General features: G+C 35.9%; 1 protein-coding gene and 1 pseudogene across 2 annotated transcripts in view; one reads left to right on the plus strand and one right to left on the minus strand.

Annotated features, from left to right (window-relative positions):
* TASP1 (taspase 1) overlaps positions 1-17,715 on the minus strand; it is a 274,012-nt gene that overhangs the window by 28,734 nt on the left and 227,563 nt on the right. For both annotated transcript variants that reach the window (XM_004475274.4, XR_011647284.1), the window contains exon 13: positions 10,214-10,287. In XM_004475274.4, the coding sequence (XP_004475331.1) occupies positions 10,214-10,287 (74 nt within the window). Of the gene's footprint in view, positions 1-10,213; positions 10,288-17,715 lie in introns of those variants that run through there.
* LOC101421666 (transcription initiation factor IIB pseudogene) lies at positions 1,042-2,106 on the plus strand (annotated as a pseudogene).

The raw sequence follows: 17,715 nt of genomic DNA on the forward strand, positions 1-17,715 counted from the left end.
TCAATGTTAGGCAGATAGTGCTCAGTGTTTTACCAATTTATATGATGTTAGCTGTAGGGTTTTGGGTGGATGCCCTTTACAAATTTAAGAAGTTTCCTCTGCTTTTGAGGTTTTTACTATGAATGAAAGTTGAGACGATATACGGTACTGAGATGACCATATATATGGTTTTTCTCCTTTATTTTGGTAATGTGGTGAATTAAATTGCTTTTTTCTATCAGCTTTATTGAGGTATCTTTCACTTAGCAAAAGGTTTTCAAAGTTCATCCATGTTGTAGCATGTATCTGTACTTCATACTTTTTTATGGATGAATAATATTTGATTGTATGGATATACTGCATTTTGCTTATCTATTCATCAGTTGATGGACTTTGGGGTTGTTTCAATGTTTTGCTATTATGAAAAATGCTGTTATGAATGTCCATGTACAAATTTTTGGGTGGACATATGTTTTCAATTCTACTGGGGTATATATCAAAGAGTGAAATTGCTTGGTCACATGGTAACTCTATTTTCACATTTTTAAGGAACTGCCAAACTGTTTCCCAAAGTGTCAGCATCATTTTACATTCCCACCAGCAATGCTGAGAGCTCCAATTTCTCCATACTGTTTTCAACACTTATTCCACACACCCCCTTTTTAAATGATAGCCATCCTTGTGGTTTTAATTTGCATCTTCCTAATGACTACTGATATTGAGTATCTTTTCATAACCTTATTGACCACTTGTAAGTCTTCTTTGCAGAAATGTTATTCAAATCTTTTGCCCATATTTAATTGGATTATCTTATTGTTGAATTGTTAAGTGTTCTTTATATGTTCAGAATATTAGACTCATCAAATGTGTGATTTGTAAATATTTTCTCCCATTCTGTAGATTGTCTTTTTTTCACTTTCTTGAGGTATCCATTGAAGCATAAAGTTTTTAGTTCTGATGATGTTCTGCTTTAATACTGTTTCTTTTGTTGCTTGTGCTTTTGAGGTCCTAAGAAAACACTAAGACAATATCTCCCTGGTCGCTGTGTGGTAGCTGTTGCCGGAACCACAGTGGTCATGAAGATGGCATCTACCAGATGTTTTGATGCTCTTCCAAGAGTTACATGTCCAAATCATCCTGATGCAATTTTAGTGGAGGACTACAGAGCTGGTGATATGATCTGTCCTGATTGTGGCCTGGTTGTAGGTGACCAGGTTATTGATGTGGTATCTGAATGGAGAACTTTCAGCAATGACAAAGCTACAAAAGATTCACCTCGAGTTGGAGATTCTCAGAATCCTCTTCTAAGTGACGGAGATTTGTCTACCATGATTGGCAAGGGTAGAGGAGCTGCAAGTTTTGATGAATTTGGTAATTCTAAGTACCAAAATCGGAGAACAATGAGTAGTTCTGATCGGGCAATGATGAATGTATTCAAAGAAATTACTACTATGGCAGACAAAATCAACCTCCCTCAAAATATAATTGACTGAACTAATTATTTATTCAAGCAAGTATATGACCAGAAGAGTCTGAAGGGAAGAGCTAATGATGCCATAGCTTCTGCTTGTCTTTACATTGCCTGTAGACAAGAAGGAGTTCCTAGGACATTTAAAGAACTATATGCTGTGTTACAAACTTCTAAGAAAGAAATTGGTTGGTGTTTTAAACTGATTTTGAAAGTTTTAGAAACCAGTGTGGATTTGATTACAACTAGGAACTTTATGTCTAGGTTCTGTTCAAACTTTGTCTTCTCAAACAAGTACAGATGGCAGCTACACATACAGCCTGGAAAGCTGTGGAATTAGACTTGGTTCCTGGAAGGAGCCCAATATCTGTGGCAGCAGCAGCTATATACATGGACTCACAGGCTTCCACTGAAAAGAGGACCCAAAAAGAAACTGGAGATATTGCTGGTGTTGCTGATATGACAGTCATACAGTCCTACAGACTAATTTATCCTCGAGCTCCAGATCTATTTCCTACAGACTTCAAATTTGACACGCCTGTAGACAAACTACCACAGCTTTAAAATGAAGCCACTGTCAACGTCTTATGGACACTGAACTTTGCCTGTTGTACATAGACTATACCAAGTGCTGGATTGAGCCTTTAATCAGAAAAACAAAAAACATGGGTATGCACTCCACGGCTAAATATTAATTGCTTGGCATTGTGTATGTATATATAAGTGAAACATATTTAATGATTTAAATTTCCTATTGAATTTGCTTTCTTTTGTAGCAATCTAGAAAACTGTATTTTGGAAGATATCTGGAATTATGCAATTCTTGAATAAAAACTTTTCAAAAAAAAAAAAAGAAAGAAAGAAAATACTAATTCAAGGTCATGAAGTCTCCTGTCTTGTTTTCTCTCTCTTTCCTCATCAGTCTTCCTAAGGTTATATCCATTTTATTAATCTTTTCAGAGAACCAACTTCTGGCTTTGTTTTTTCTATTGTTTGTTTATTTTCTCTGTCCTTTTTTCTATATACTTTCATCTTGATCATTTCCTTTCTTCTCTTTGTTTGGACTGAATTTATTCTCCTTCTTAAAGTTTTTTAAGATGAGAGCTTAATTCATTGATTTTAAATCTTCTTTTCTACTATAATTATTTAAGGATATAATTTTCCTTCTAAGTTTTAATTATACACTAAAAATGCTGATATGTTATTTTCATTTTCACTTAGGTTGAAGTAATTTGCAATATTACTTCAAAATAAATGAAATTAAGATTTCCTCTTTGCCCATCAGTAATTGGAAGTATTGTCTACATCCAAATATGGGGATGTTTGCCGATATCCTACTGTTATTAATTTCTAATTTAATTCCATTGTGTTTACAGAATATATTCCGGAAGATTTCAATCTTTTGAAATCTCAGACTTGTTTTACGAACCAGTATATAATCAATCTTGGTGAATGCTCTTTGTGAACATGAAAATAATACATATGCTGCATTTGTTGGGTATAGTGTTCTAAAAATATCACTTAGGTCAAACTGGGTCATAGTGCTGTCCATACGCTTACTCATTCTTATTCTTCCTATTTATTACTGAGAGACAGAGAGATAATAAAACTTCCAACTTATTGATTATAGATTTGTCAATTCCTCCCTTTAGTTCTCTTAATTTTTCCTTCATTTCCTTCAAAGCTCTGCTACTACAAGCAAATAAGTTGAGGTTTTTATATTTGCTTGATGAATCAACTGTCTTAATATTAGGAAATGTCCTTTCCTTATCTCATAAAGTCTACTTTGTATCATTTTAATAGCTTTTGTCTTAATGTTTGCAAGGTAAATATCTTTTCTAAACTTTTACTATCGATTTGTCTGTGCCTATATATTTAATGTACATTTCCTATAAACCACTTATATTTGGTCTTATGTTTTTACCCAGTCTAAAAATCTCCTTTGAAATGAGTGTTTAGTTCATTTACATTCAATTTAACTATTGATATGGTTGTGTAAGTCTGCTGGTGGCTCCCCCTCCCCTTTTCTTTGTGTTCCTCTTTTCCTGCTTATTTTTTGGTTGACTATCTTTTAGTACTTTCTTTCATGTCTTGTGCTGACTTTTTAGCTGTAGCTTTTGTTATATTCAAAGTTGTTACTCTAGAGATCTAATATCCTTAACTTACAAAAGGCAACTTTCAAATATTATTAAATGACTTCACAAACAAGGTAAGAAACCTACAACTGTATAACTCTCACTGCACTATTTGTCACTGTCCTATAGTTTTCAGATAATCTCTTTAGTTTCAATTCATTTTCCCTTTAATGCTTAAGTGTGAATAATTTCTACTGACTGGTTTTTAAGTTCAGGTAGTCATATTTTCTACTATGCTATTAAATAAATTCTTTGTGTCTGATATTGTATTTTTCAGTTATACCATTTACATTAAAAATAGTTACAATTATTTTATATTTTCCTTTTCTGTTATTTCCATCACCTGGGTCATATGTGGGTAAGTTTATATTGGCTATTTTTTCTCTTAAGTATGAATCATATTTGTCTTGTTTCCAAGGGACTCAAAATTCTTTATTGTATGACAGTCAATGCATGAAAATGGCATGCCCCCCTTTTTTAAATAGAAGTCTGAGTCAATTTAATCTGTAGCTGAGCTGGTTATGGGCCTTGTCGAAGTTTAGATTCAGTTTTACTACTGATTAAAATTTTGAGACCTGGATCAGGATTTTCCTTTAAGCAACGGTTTGGGATCTGAGCCCTGGTGAGACACTGGAGACTACTTTATGTCTTACTTAGAAAGTTCAGCTGCCAGTATTCTAACAATGGACCATTTTTCTTCTTTTATAGCCTAGATTGCCACCTTTCTAGGTTGCTAAAGTGTTCTCTTTACTCTTTATATCCTCCTTCACCAATCTATGCCATGGGATTTCTCTACCCTGCTGTGCTAGCCCCTGCCTTGGCCTTGATGAAGGATCAGTATAACTTGGGGGGATTCGTCCCAGCAATTCTGCTTTAACCCTGCCTTCTGCTGCAACTGATTAAAGGCTAACATGCCACAGGGAGACATCTCTCAGCTTTCTTACTCTGCCCTTGGTCTTTGGCTGGCTCTTGCCATTCACTTGGTGAAAATCCCATGCATCTTGATGATTTGTTCTCAGTTCTTTGCCCTGTTCCAAGTGTGTGGTGTGCTGAAATTTGGTGAAGCCTTCATAGGGAGGAACTGGTGGTGAGTGCAAGATTAACCCTGTGACTGGGGCTTCTTATGATTTTAGTCTGTCACAGGAGCACGTATGTGGCAATGAAGAGTTCATTAAAAGTTTGACTTTTTTCTCTGTAAGCCCATCTATGTCAGTTTCATACCTCCTTTTGCTGCTTCACCTGTGAATAATGCCGTCAGAGCCTTTTTCCCTCTAGGAAGGACATCTCCCTTTTCAGAATTTAAGTCACTTAGGTTTTTCTTTGCATATTCAGCTCTTTGGTTGATTTTTTTTTACAACCTATGATTTTAAAAGTTTATCCAGATTATTCTTATTGTTGGTATAGAAGTAATAATCTCTTGTGATTTTCTTTAGCCTAACTAGAAATACAAGTCTCTTTTTCACTTTTTTTTTTTGATAACTCACTCTTGTATACCTCAAGTTTTATATTTAAGTCTTCCTCTGATGTCTTTATTAGAGAGGTAAATTAAGTCTAGCAAAAAGCTCTCAGGAATTTCATCTGCATTAAACCTAATAGATATTTATTGAAAACAAAAAATGGTAGCTACTACATTGTGATTACAAAAATCTTGCTGAAAATTATAAAATAATGTATCTGCTTATATAGTTTGGAATTCTAATCTAGAATTGTGCAGCTTGGAAGCAATATCAAGGACTTAATGGGGTCCAATAATCTGAATTCAGATAGATACAGTTTTGCTTCCATGTTCCTATCATGCTGTCTTGGTTTCCTCACTGCTATGACTAATACCACACAATAGATTGGCTTAAAAACAGGAATTCATTGGCTAACAGTTTAGAGGTTAGAAGGCTTGCTTCTTCCCTGGGTTGGCAGTGTTCTAGCTGGTGGCAATCCTTGGGTTCCTTGGCTTTCCTATCACATGGCAATGTCCTTTCCTTCCTCTTCTGGGTTGACTTTCCACTTTTTAGCTACTCTCCATAGCTTTCTCTTTATAAGGTCTCCAGCAATAATAGATTAAGACCCATTCTGATTCAGCTGGCCACACCTTAACTAAAAATAACATCTTCAAAAGATCCTATTTACAACAGGTTCACACAGAGAGAAATGGGATTAAGATGAAGAACATATTTTTCTGGATTACATAACTCAAGCTGCCATACAAATACCTCATCCTAAGAAAGGTTTATGGCAGAATAAGATTTTCTTATTCTCATTTTACAGGTGAGCTCTCTGATTCCTGAGAGGCAGATTGATGGGACCAAGTCTCACCACAAACAAGGAGTAGGGGGGAAACCCAGGCTCTAAATTCCTGGTACTATATTCATTCCAATACTTACTCATTTCAACTGCAAAGCCCATATAACTAATCAAATATGCCAAGAATAGAAACCTGTCTTGAGCTCATGAGAGTTTCTATCTGTAAGATACAGGTTGAAGAGGAAGAATATTAAGAACAACGCGCAAACATCACTGAGTTACGACCATGCAATACCCTGTGTTTTCCCTACGTTACAGGCTCCATCATGGCATGGGTAGCATCTATCTTGTTTTACCACCATATGCTCAGAGTATGTCACAGTGCAACACAAAAGGACAGAGGAACTTCACAAATAAATATTGGTTGTGTAAATGATAAAATAAAAACAAAAAACTGGATAATACTCTAAAGGACATCCTAAGTTGACAGCACCTTGACAATGAAAGAGCTTAATGTCTTTTTGATCCAAGCTCTAGCTAGAAAACAATAAATTTACTACAGAAAGATTTTGCAAAATATATTTGAGATGTATTGTCAGTCAAGCCAGTCAGGAATTCAAAATGAAACAACAACAACAACAACAAAAACCCAATTGTTTTGAGGAATGTATCCACTCTTTCCATAAAGATTTGGTATAAAGTCATAATATCCAAAGGTGTTTGTTGTTGTTTTAGAAATTTTTTTTGTTTGAAAATACTTTGGAACTTACAGACTAGTTCAGGGAACAACCATAAACCTTTACCCAGATTCATCTATTGTTAACATTTTGTTCCATTTGCTTTGGAATTTGCTATCTATCTGTCATCGAGCCACAGAGTATTAGCCAACTGAACCACTGAAAATATATTGTATATATTATGGCTCTTTACCCCTAGATACTTGAGAGCGAATTTCCCAAGAATAAGGATATTACCTTACTAACCACAGTACAGTTATCAGCTTTAGTAAATTTAACAATGATATAACACTTATGACTATCCAAATTGCTCTAATAATGTATTTATTGCATTTTCTCCTCCCAAATAGAATCCAGTCTAGAATCAGGTATTGCACTCAGTTATCACAATGCTTTAGTCTCAGTTAACCTGGAACATTTCTAGTTTTTGTTTTTTTAATAACATTCATATTTTTAAAGAATATAGACCTTTGTTTTTTTCTTTCCTCATAGAATGCACCTCATTTTAGAATTATCTGATGTTTCCTCATGATCAGACTCAGGTAATGTGCTTCCAGATGGAATACTATAAAGTTGATGTTGTCCTTCTCAGGGTATCACATCCAGAGCACACGAAGGCCATCTGTCTCTTAATGGTGATGTTAACCTGTGTTTCCTGGTTTCTCCATTATATAGTTATTATTTTTCCCTTGCAATTAGTAAGAAATCTGGGGAGATACTTCAAGACTATAAAATATCCTGTTCCCCTCAAGGATAAATTTTTATAATAGTATTTTCACTACTGTTACATAGTAAAAGAAACCTAGGTTTCACTTATTATATTTCAGTAAGTTCGATGCCAATTTTAACATCAGTTTTAGTATAGCAGTCTATGCAAAATGGATGTTTATTAAAAACTATTCATTCACTGCCTACTATCTAGATAGGATATGGGCAATCTGGTATTTAAATCCAACTGGTATCAATGTCCTAATTTTGGTTCCATAAAGAGAAAGTTCTACAACTTATTCTACAGAAGGGATTTAGAAATTAAATTAAATAATATAATGTCTTTTTTTTTTAGAAAAAGAAAGAAACTTGTAAAAGAACCAAGTCCTATTTATTCAAATTACATGTGGATCCTGGTTACAATGATATGGATTATTATCCAGCCTTTTCTAAGTGGAATGAGTTCGAGGCAAGCTTTAATTCAAGGTCTTAACTTGGATTAAACTACAGCTAGCTTATATGAAATGTTGAAATGGCCAGGTGGCTTTAGTTTCTAAGTTTGGTGACAATTACAAAGAAGGTAGTTTTTGGAAAGCCAGGAAAACGTCTGGTTAAAAGCTTTTTTTAAATTGCTTTTTAAAAGTTTTCAAAGATGCCTCTTTACTCATTTTGCTACCATGACTCTCAACATTATATGAGAGCATGTCTCACAAACCCGTAATCATGCAGAACGGTATGTGTTAATTCAATAATTCTTTTGTAGAAGTCAGGAAACCAGGGGTGGGAGTGGGGGCACACCAAGGGCTTATTCTTTTAAAAAGAATACGAACTTTGCTATAACCTTCCTTTCTCTTTTGAACCCAGCTTCTAATCTATATCTTGGTCTTACTCTGCAACACAATAAAAATCCAGCCTTTATGCAGAAGAGATGATTTTTTTGATCAATTGAAGTTAGCAGCCAAAGCATTAGTGTTGTTTTTTTTCTGGAAAGCATTTGTAGTCTGAGGCTCAAAGGATGAAGAAAGGGAGAGGGATTAACTCTCTCTGCTAGGAAGGTCAAGAACATAATTTACAAGTGAGGCAAGAGGAGCAGCTGTATCTGTTGGCCCAATCAAGGCTACCAGCTGGAGAATTTACCAGTAATATGAAAAAACAAGTCCACCAGATGTCAAACAATGCAACTAGAGGCCAAACATCTCTGGGCTCAATGCAGACCACTCCACTCTCTTTACTACCCATATTTCATATTAAATTGTAAGGTGTCTTCCACAGGCCACCAGCAGAGATAACGAGAACATTGCCCCACAAGGGACTCAATGACACAACCATATCCCAGCTAGGCCGGCTTCAGTGCTGAGGTCCATCGCACATACTTTCTTTTGCTTAAAAAGCATTTATTTTTAATTTTTTTTTTTATTTTTCAGTAGGTACTGGGGATTGAACCCGGGACTTTGTACATGGGAAGCAGTGCTCAACCACTGAGCTATACCCGCTCCCCTAAAAAGCCATTTTAGTTCAAAATCACCAATGCAAGGTGTGAGAGAAACTTTAAATGGCCAGAAACTCAGCAGCAAGTATATATCAAGCTCACCTGATATTTGGGAACCATTTTTTATCCCTAGGATAAAAAGAATATTCTGAAAATACTTGCTTGAATAACCATTTTCCTACACATTCTTTAATGTGTGCTGTTCAATAGCCACTAGTCATATCTGGCCACTTAAATTTAAATTAAGTAAATATAAACTCAGTTCCTCAGTCATACTAGTCACACTTCAAGTAGTCACAAATATAAAACATTTCCATCACCACAGAAAGAAGGGCAAATATATACTTTTTAACTTTCAAAGTTAGACAGTTGTGCTCTAAAACCTTAAAACACCTTTAAAACGAGCAATTATAATCCCCATCTCTAAATACTATGAAACAAAGCAATCTTTATGCATCTTTTATGAACTAGGCTCGCTAATACAATATGAATATTACATCAGGTGAGGGTGAGAGGGGGGCTCTTAGTAATATTTTCACAAATATAAGCCAATAGTCTGAAGAAATGCCCTTTCACACTGTTCTCACAAAAGCCCTGTCTGTAAAGCTACTACCTTGCTGGATAATATACATGGGTCAGTCTGGATGGATGGTATGTGACAAATAAGTAATGCATGCAAGCTTTATTTGCTAATGATTCAATTTATATCAGAATGTTTATATCAGAAGTTTCCTTACTTCACTAATATGGTATTTCCAAATGTGCCAAATAAATTGTGTCCTTTAGAAAAGAGGCTGCCCTTCACAGCTTTGCAAGTAAACATCATAGGCCACAGCTGTTACTAAAAATTTTATGAACAAAAACATGTGGCCAAGATCAAATAAAATCCACAAATTATGTTTCTTACTCACAGACTCAACATCATGAGTGCAGGGAGGCTGACCCCTGCATGTCTGTGTGACCTGAGGCGCTGAGGGCTGGCCCACAGGGACACATGCCTTTGACAGACTGTGAAGACTCCCTGCTAGGGCAGGCCAGGACACACTGAGTACGGGCCAGGTCCTACTTGCAGGCATATCAGCCACTTCTGCCCTCAAAGACTGCATCCAGGGCCAGGTTCCCTTCAGCTCGGCCTACACTCCTTGCAAAACCACTCAAGCCTTTCAGAGCATCAGCTTCACTCCCATTTTCTCCTCCCACTTCTGTTTCCTCTTTTCTAATTATTCCCAATGGGCTTATAGTAAAGGTTTTCCTAGTCTCCTCTGGTCTTCCAACCAAAGCAAAAAAGATCTGCTGTTTTTCTTCAGGTCTTTAATTATTCTTAATCAGATTCTCATAAAGATCCTAGAGCTACTGCCCAAGAGGGGCTGAAAGAATTCATTTGTATCAACTTAGCTGGATAGAGGTTCATACAATGGCAACCAGGTTTTCAGGTTATGACCCAATTTTTCCCACTTACCTTGGCTTTCCCATCCTGGGCTGACATATATCCAACACACATGCTCTCCGTTGTGTGGCTCCACAGAAATTCCACTGCCATGGAAGGGAATACAAACAGGCACATTCAGATCACATACGGAAAATAAATCTTTGCTTTTTAATAGAAGAGTTAAAGATAGTTTTATATTTAACACTCAGTTCCCTACTTTCCATTTGCTCCTTCATAAATGTCAAGATGATTTAGTACTCAAAACTGTGTAATGTCATTTACTGTGAAATGAAAAATGTATTTTTCTTGTCAAAACATGATTATTACATGTAAAATAAATGCTCTTCTGTTTGAAACTTGTAACATTAAAAACACACACATATACACACTCACACAGTATATAATGATTTAGTAAATGTAATATTCCATAGAGCAGTTTCCTCTAAAACACACAAGCAGAAACACGCGTGCACACACACACACACACACATACACACACACACCACGTATAGGCTTTTAAAGCCATTCTCCAGAAAAAAGAACCAGGGTTCCTGAGAGAAATGCTGATTCCAGGGCTGGAGAATACAAAATGAGTCTAGAACATCTTGCTGTGCCAGGAAGTAAGGAAGTATTCAAAGAATGATGGAGACTTATCAAAAGGACCCAGGGGTCACTCTCGAAGGGGTTGCCACTGGTCATAACCATGTCAATCTGAGTATCAAAATAAACAAAGATAATAATGAATTATAACCAAGAATGAAATAAGAACTATTGAGTCCATACTGATGTAAACAAATAAATGAATAAATAATAAGGGAGGAAAGAAAGCTCTTCCTTGTAACAGAATATCTAGTATTAAATATAGAAGAAATGATGGAGTTAGAAAATCATCAATGATTGCCAAACTTAGTGAGTGAAAATTTGAATAGGAACAAGGCTATCTGCATAGTCTCAAAGTCTCCCTCCACAAAGTTCTTACTAAATTTAGAGGGGACAAGTACAAGTGCACTGTGGAGAAATCTGACAGACCAAAAGATCACAGCCAACATCATAAGTTAAGGGACAAATTAACACCGCGTACTTCCTATGATAAGATGCCCTGAGACACAACATCACTCCTGGCGGGTTACTGACAAAAAGGCATAACCCAAGTAGAATTGCGGTATTATCAATTAAACATATTGTGTAAACTCATGGAGTTAATAATTATAATATAGGTCATCAGAAAATAGAGGGAGTGTAAAGAATGGAAAGCTGAGGGTCCATCTGTGCAGAATTGGTAAAACGGTTGTTCGTAAATCTTTGGAAATGAATAGAAAGGGTTTAAGCAGTGCTATTGTATGGGTGTAACAGTGGTTGAAAATGAAAGTCTAAGGTCATGTATACTACTAGAAGAAAAACTAAAAACTGTAACATGGGCTGTATAATATAGTAAGACCTCATGTAACATGAATATGGGTGATATTGCATTTGTAAGACTGTTTTTACAAAATATAAATACAAATATACTAGAGAGAAGGAAAAGAATAGCAGCTATGTACAACAGGAGAAGCACAGAGAGATCGAAAAGTGATGAGTTTTGGTTGTTTGTTTTTTATTACTGGATTAATGAAAGTACTCTAAGAATGACTGAAGTGATGAGTGCACAAATATGTGATTACACTGAACACCAGTGATTGTACACTTTGGATGGATTTATGCTTTATTGATCTGTATCAATAAAATTGATTTGTTAAAAAAAAGGCATAACCCAAGCTGATCGAGGAAATACCAAACAAATCTAACAAAAGAAACACTCTACTAAATACCTGGGTTGAACTTTTCAAAAATGCCATGGTTAAGAAACACAAAGCTGAAAAACTATTCCCAGTTAAAGGAGACACAGGAGCATGAAAACTATATGCAAAGTAGGAGTCAGAATTGAATCCTGGATTGGGGAGGAGGGAGTGAAGGGGAGATGCTATTAATATAAGGGACATTACTGAGACAATTGGTGGAGTTTGAAAAAAGGAATATGGATTAGATAATAGTGTTGTATCAATGTTAAGTTTTATGATTTTGATAATTGCATTGTGTTTATTTAAAAGAATATCCTTCTTCTTAAGAAAGACATTGAAATATTTAGGAATAAAGGAACCTAATCTCTCCATTGTCCTCTGAAATATTTCAGGGGGAAAATCATATTATATATATATATAAAGAGAAAAAGGGAAAGAGAAGGAGACGGAAAAGGAGTGGGGGAAGGGACAAGGAAGAGAAGAAAGGGAGGAAGGGATGGAGGATGGATAGAAAAGCAAATGGGGGGAATCAAAACAGTGGGTGAATCCATGAAGTCTCTTGTATTGTTTGTAAATTTTTTGTAAGCTTGAAATTGTATCTAAATAAAAAGCTACAAAAAGAAAAATTTGTAAACATACCAGGACCCAAAACTTTGTCACCTTCAAGTACATACTTTAAAAATTCTGAGTTTCTCAAAAGGCTTTTTTCAAACGACTCTGTGCTTCTCCAACAAAAATTTCAAGTCCCTGACAACCCAAGCGCATTGCTCAATACCATACCAAGCCCACTATATCCCAGGCCATCCATCTCTTTCTATCTCAGAGCTAATTACATCTGAAGACAAGTGTTTGAGTTGAGACACAACTGTGGGATAAGGGATCTAGACTCTGAAGGCTTTGCCAGACATGTGGGGAAGAAAGAAGCAGTAAGGGGCAAAACTGAGTTCCTCAGATGCATGGTTCATTTTCTTCATCATTAATTAATTATCAAACCTGCCAACCTGCTCAACAGACACTCTACTGAAGAGTGCAGGAAGACAGCATCATGCAATGAAGAGTGAGTTCTCTTCACCAGATGTTTTTCTTCCACACACATCTGCTTCAGGCTTCAAAAGTCCTGAAGTCCAGAGCAAGGTCTGGGATATTCTAAATTGCCTAACAGAGCAAAGGCACTCAAGTCTTACTGAATCTCCCCACAAGCAATGACAATGCAAAGAGGAGGTGTATCTAAAATTGTGAACTCCTTATGGCCTAAATTTTAAGGTGGGAGGCCTATCATGAATTAGCCAAGAAAAATAAATGGAACTATAGTCAACAGAATCATGAAAGTGAAGTATAAAATCATTGTACTCTATTTTTTTTTAAAGATACAATTTGACTATTTAAAAATGCATTATTCTCTGTATAAATGTAGCCTGCTTTCTGGAAATGTAATATATAAGAAATTTAGATATACAAAACAGAACAAATTAGAGCACATTAATTGACTCCATTAAATGATTGTTTTTGTATTGAAGGATTTTCAATAAGGTTTCTTGATATAGAGCTTAGGCATTCTTTAAAGAAAGTAACTTACTGTCTAGAAATTCAGACTAAACTATATTCACAAACACTTATTACAGACACAAGGCTTATAGTATATTGATAGTTCAAATCAGTATATAGTGATGGCTACTAGTTCAGGTCAGCTTGAGAAAGAGCAGGAATTGTCTACAATTTAAATTATAGAATACTTTTGAAAAGTAATCCTATTTTACTACTCTGAGAAAATGTCATAACTCAAGTCAATTTAACAAATTACTTTCTGGTGGAGGACTTCAGGGAAGCAGGAGAGGGAGGAACTAACATTGAGAATTGACCATATTCCAGGAAGCATTGTTCGTAGAACCCGACAAAACCTTAATGAGGAAACGGAGGCTCAGAGAAAGTAAGTAATGTGGCTCAAGTCATTTTAGTAAGTGCATAAACTGGAATTCAAACTGGACTCTGTAATATTCCATTGTTCTTCTACTCTGAAATTTATTTAGCATATATAAGAAGGATTTATAATTAGCATTACATTTTAAGAGGATCAACTTCTTCATGAACACCAAAGGAATAGCTCTCAAAACATTTTAAATATCTCTGAAGGAAAGCTATCTAAACTATGTCAAAATTCACAGGCCATAAAGACAAGATGTATATTTGAATACATTAAAAAAATTCATAATATTTTCTTTTAACATGTTGGGAAAAAAAGTCAAGTGATAAATAGCAAGTTGAGAAAAACTGCAATTCATATAGCAGAATGGCTACTTATCATAGAAGAGCTTATTTTCTTAATACATAAAGTACTGCTACAAATCAATAAGAAAAAGGTAAATATCCAAAGAGAAAGTAAAAAGGATATGGACAGAAGGGAATATGGATGGTTCTAAAATATATGAAAAGATAATCTACATTATTCATATCAAAGGAAATGCATATTAAAACCACAAGATAGGGAACAGAGGTGGCTCAAGAGATTAGGCATCTCCCTTCCACATGGGAGGTCCTTGGTTGGGTTCCAGTGCCTCCTAAAAAAAAAAAAAAAAAAAGAAGACCAGCACACAACAAACAGACACAGCAAGTGCAAACAATGACGGGTGGGGAGAAATAAATAAATCTAAAACAAAAGACAAAAACCACAAGATACTATTCAACTATCAGGCTATCAGATAGCAAAAGGTTTGAAACAGCACTGTATTAGCTGGGAGTGGAAAAAAGAGCCCTCTTATCTAATGGTGGGAGAATGACCATTTGGAAATATTTATCAAAAGTACATACCCTTTGACCTAGCAATTTTACTTCTACGAATTTATTCAACAGATACTCTTTTTATGTATGAAATTACATATTTATAAGGTTATTCATTGAAGCATTGTTTTCATTAGCAAGAGACTGGAAACAGCTTAAATGCCTACTGGTAGGGATACAGATAAATAAGTATGGTTCTCTATACAATGGAATATTAGGCAGCAATTAAAAACAAAGGAGGAAATGCTACATGGGTGATAGGAACCATCAGTCCATACTGTTTTTGAACACTTTTGACCAGGTACCACAATTTTAAAAAAAATACATTGTCACTTAGTACACCCATTTATTTAGAACTAAAATTTAATGAAACAATATTTACCCTTTTACTTGAAACGCATGGTCCTATTCAGTTCAGTTCTATTCTAGTCCATTGTATTTAAAGGATTCTGCTTCTAACTCAGTATTGATGCTAGAACCCATCAATGGGACATGCTACAGTTTGAAAAAAACACTACAGGATATATTGTTTGGTTGAAAAAAAAAGCAAGGCAGAAAATGATGGATAAAGAATGGTGCTTCTATTTTCATGAAAGAAAAAAGAGAAGCCCATATATGAAATATGTTTGTAAATACACGGGATCTCTCTGAAAGACTATCCCAAAAACTGGCAACAGCAGCTGCTACTAAAGAGGGAGCTGGTGGATTAAGGGACATTAGCAATGTATATTTTAAATGTTCATTCTGAAACTTTTGAATTCTGTACTGTGTTCATTTACTTACTATTTTTCAAATGCCCCTGGGGATTTTGATTACCCTGTTAACCTATACTATCTGTGAAAAACTTTCTGACATTCTGAAATACTAGATGACGACATTCTGAGATACTGAAATCTGACATAATGAGATGCTACAATATACCTACAACTGTCCTTCATGAAAAATGTTTTATGATGTGAAACTATTTGTACTTTCAAATTGCTCCTTGTCTCCCATGAATACCTAAAACATGACCAAATCTTACGAAGGGGCATGAGTAAGTATCTACTTAAAGTTACTCTGGGCACATATATTTAGGGCAAAACCTGCTAAGTTCAAAGAACAATCAAAACAAACAAAACCTAAACAAAGCTCTGTACCTAACCAACTTCCCCAACTCATTAGAAATAAAAATGAGTTTTAAAAAATGAGTTAACAGACATTTATTTGCCTCAAGGGCAAATTTTATTTCCTACAAAACATTCAAAACTGTTTAGTTATTAGTGAAGTCCTGATTTATAGTTAAAACCCAAGAAGGAGTAGTACAGTTTGCTGAAATGCAGTTACATAGAGAAAAATTAATATTTCAGTAAAAGGTTAGCATTTCTTATCATCAATGACATCTAGAACCAAGCCTCAACAGACTTGCAACTCCTATCCTCTGGTTTATTGGACTTACCCCAGCCAGCTAACAGGGAGGTGAAGAAGGTCAACCACCACACCAGGGAGTCAAGAGTGCCTACAACTGCAAACAGGAGAATTGCATCCATCATCCAAGTGGAATCTAAGCCACCTCTTGATACAGAGGTGGAGTGGACATAGCCATCCCAAGGTTCACAGAATGGAGGAGTGGAGTATGAATTGGAGTGTATTTGCTAATGCTCTATTCTGGAATTGTTGTGATTAGTGATGGAAGTAAATGTGGCATTGAGGTGGAGAAAGTGGCCATGATGGTGGGGAGTGGGAAGAAGAGATGTGATGTGGGGGCATTTTCAGGACTTGGAGTTGTCCTGGGTGGTACTGCGGGGTCAGTTACTGGACATTGTGTGTCCTCCCATGGCCCATGGGGTGGACTAGGGGAGAGTGTAAACTTAAATGTGGACCATTGACCATGTAGTGCAGCAGTGCTCAGAGACATGTTCACCGAGTGCAGTGAGTGTCCCATGATGTTGGAGGAGGTTGTTGTTGTGGGAGGAGTGGGGTAAGAGGGGTGGAGGGTATATGGGGACCTCATATTTTTTTAATGTAACATTAAGAAAAAAATAAAGACACACAAAAAAGACATCTTGAAGTCTTAAGTTTGTTTCTTAATTTGGAGGACTAAATCTGAAGTCATTCCATACACTAAACCTTGAAGCTATGATAGCAGTGCTAAACAATGATTCTAATAATACTATAACAAAAACAGAGTTGATGCAAATGATACTATTGGGATTTTTCCATGTGTAAATATTATATTTAGGGGACCATGACCCAGGTAAGAAGTGGGGTAAATGGGTAATCTTGAGTGACACATCTGAGTTTGTGAAAATGCTCATTATAATAGTCTTTGTGTGGTCAAGCTCAAGCTTATTTCCATTTAGAGAAGCTCCTGGGATATAGCAGCCTTTTAGTAATGCGCATTTTCCTTTAGCAGTGACAGTGACTGTTCACAACCAACTACTGATTTGCAAAGGCTTATATTTTTCAGAAGGCCAAAGCTCAGGGACTTATAAGACTACTAGAAATGCCCAGACTGTAAAAAGATCCCCATCAGAAAACACTAAGAATATTTTTACAAAGCCATGCTTAAAAAAATGCCTGAGTGTGTTTAACATGAGATAGACGGTCACAGATTTGGCAAGATTCCTCCCCATCAACTGACTTCACAATACAACACATCTTGCAAGCATGATATGAAAAAACGGTCTTCACTGCTGGTCCAGTTCCAGTGCAGGAGAATACGGTAGGTGGGGATGTGCTACACAGTTGCTCCCCAGCAAGGGCAGGATAATGGCATACAGGGACACACAGAATAGACCTCTACATCATCTTAGAGGTCAGGCTTTCTGCAAACTAGAAAGTTGTATTTAGTGCTTTGGAACAAATTAATTCATCCATAGGTGTCATGGCCAAGAGCGAGTATCCTTCAGTCTTTATGGCATCCCCCTGTGTGGGACAGCCTTTAGCCTAAACACAAGGCTTTGCCTTTCAGTGGCTTTATTTTATTTTTTAAAATTG

Source organism: Dasypus novemcinctus, chromosome 24 (assembly GCF_030445035.2).
Source record: "Dasypus novemcinctus isolate mDasNov1 chromosome 24, mDasNov1.1.hap2, whole genome shotgun sequence".
Lineage (NCBI taxonomy): Eukaryota > Metazoa > Chordata > Mammalia > Cingulata > Dasypodidae > Dasypus > Dasypus novemcinctus.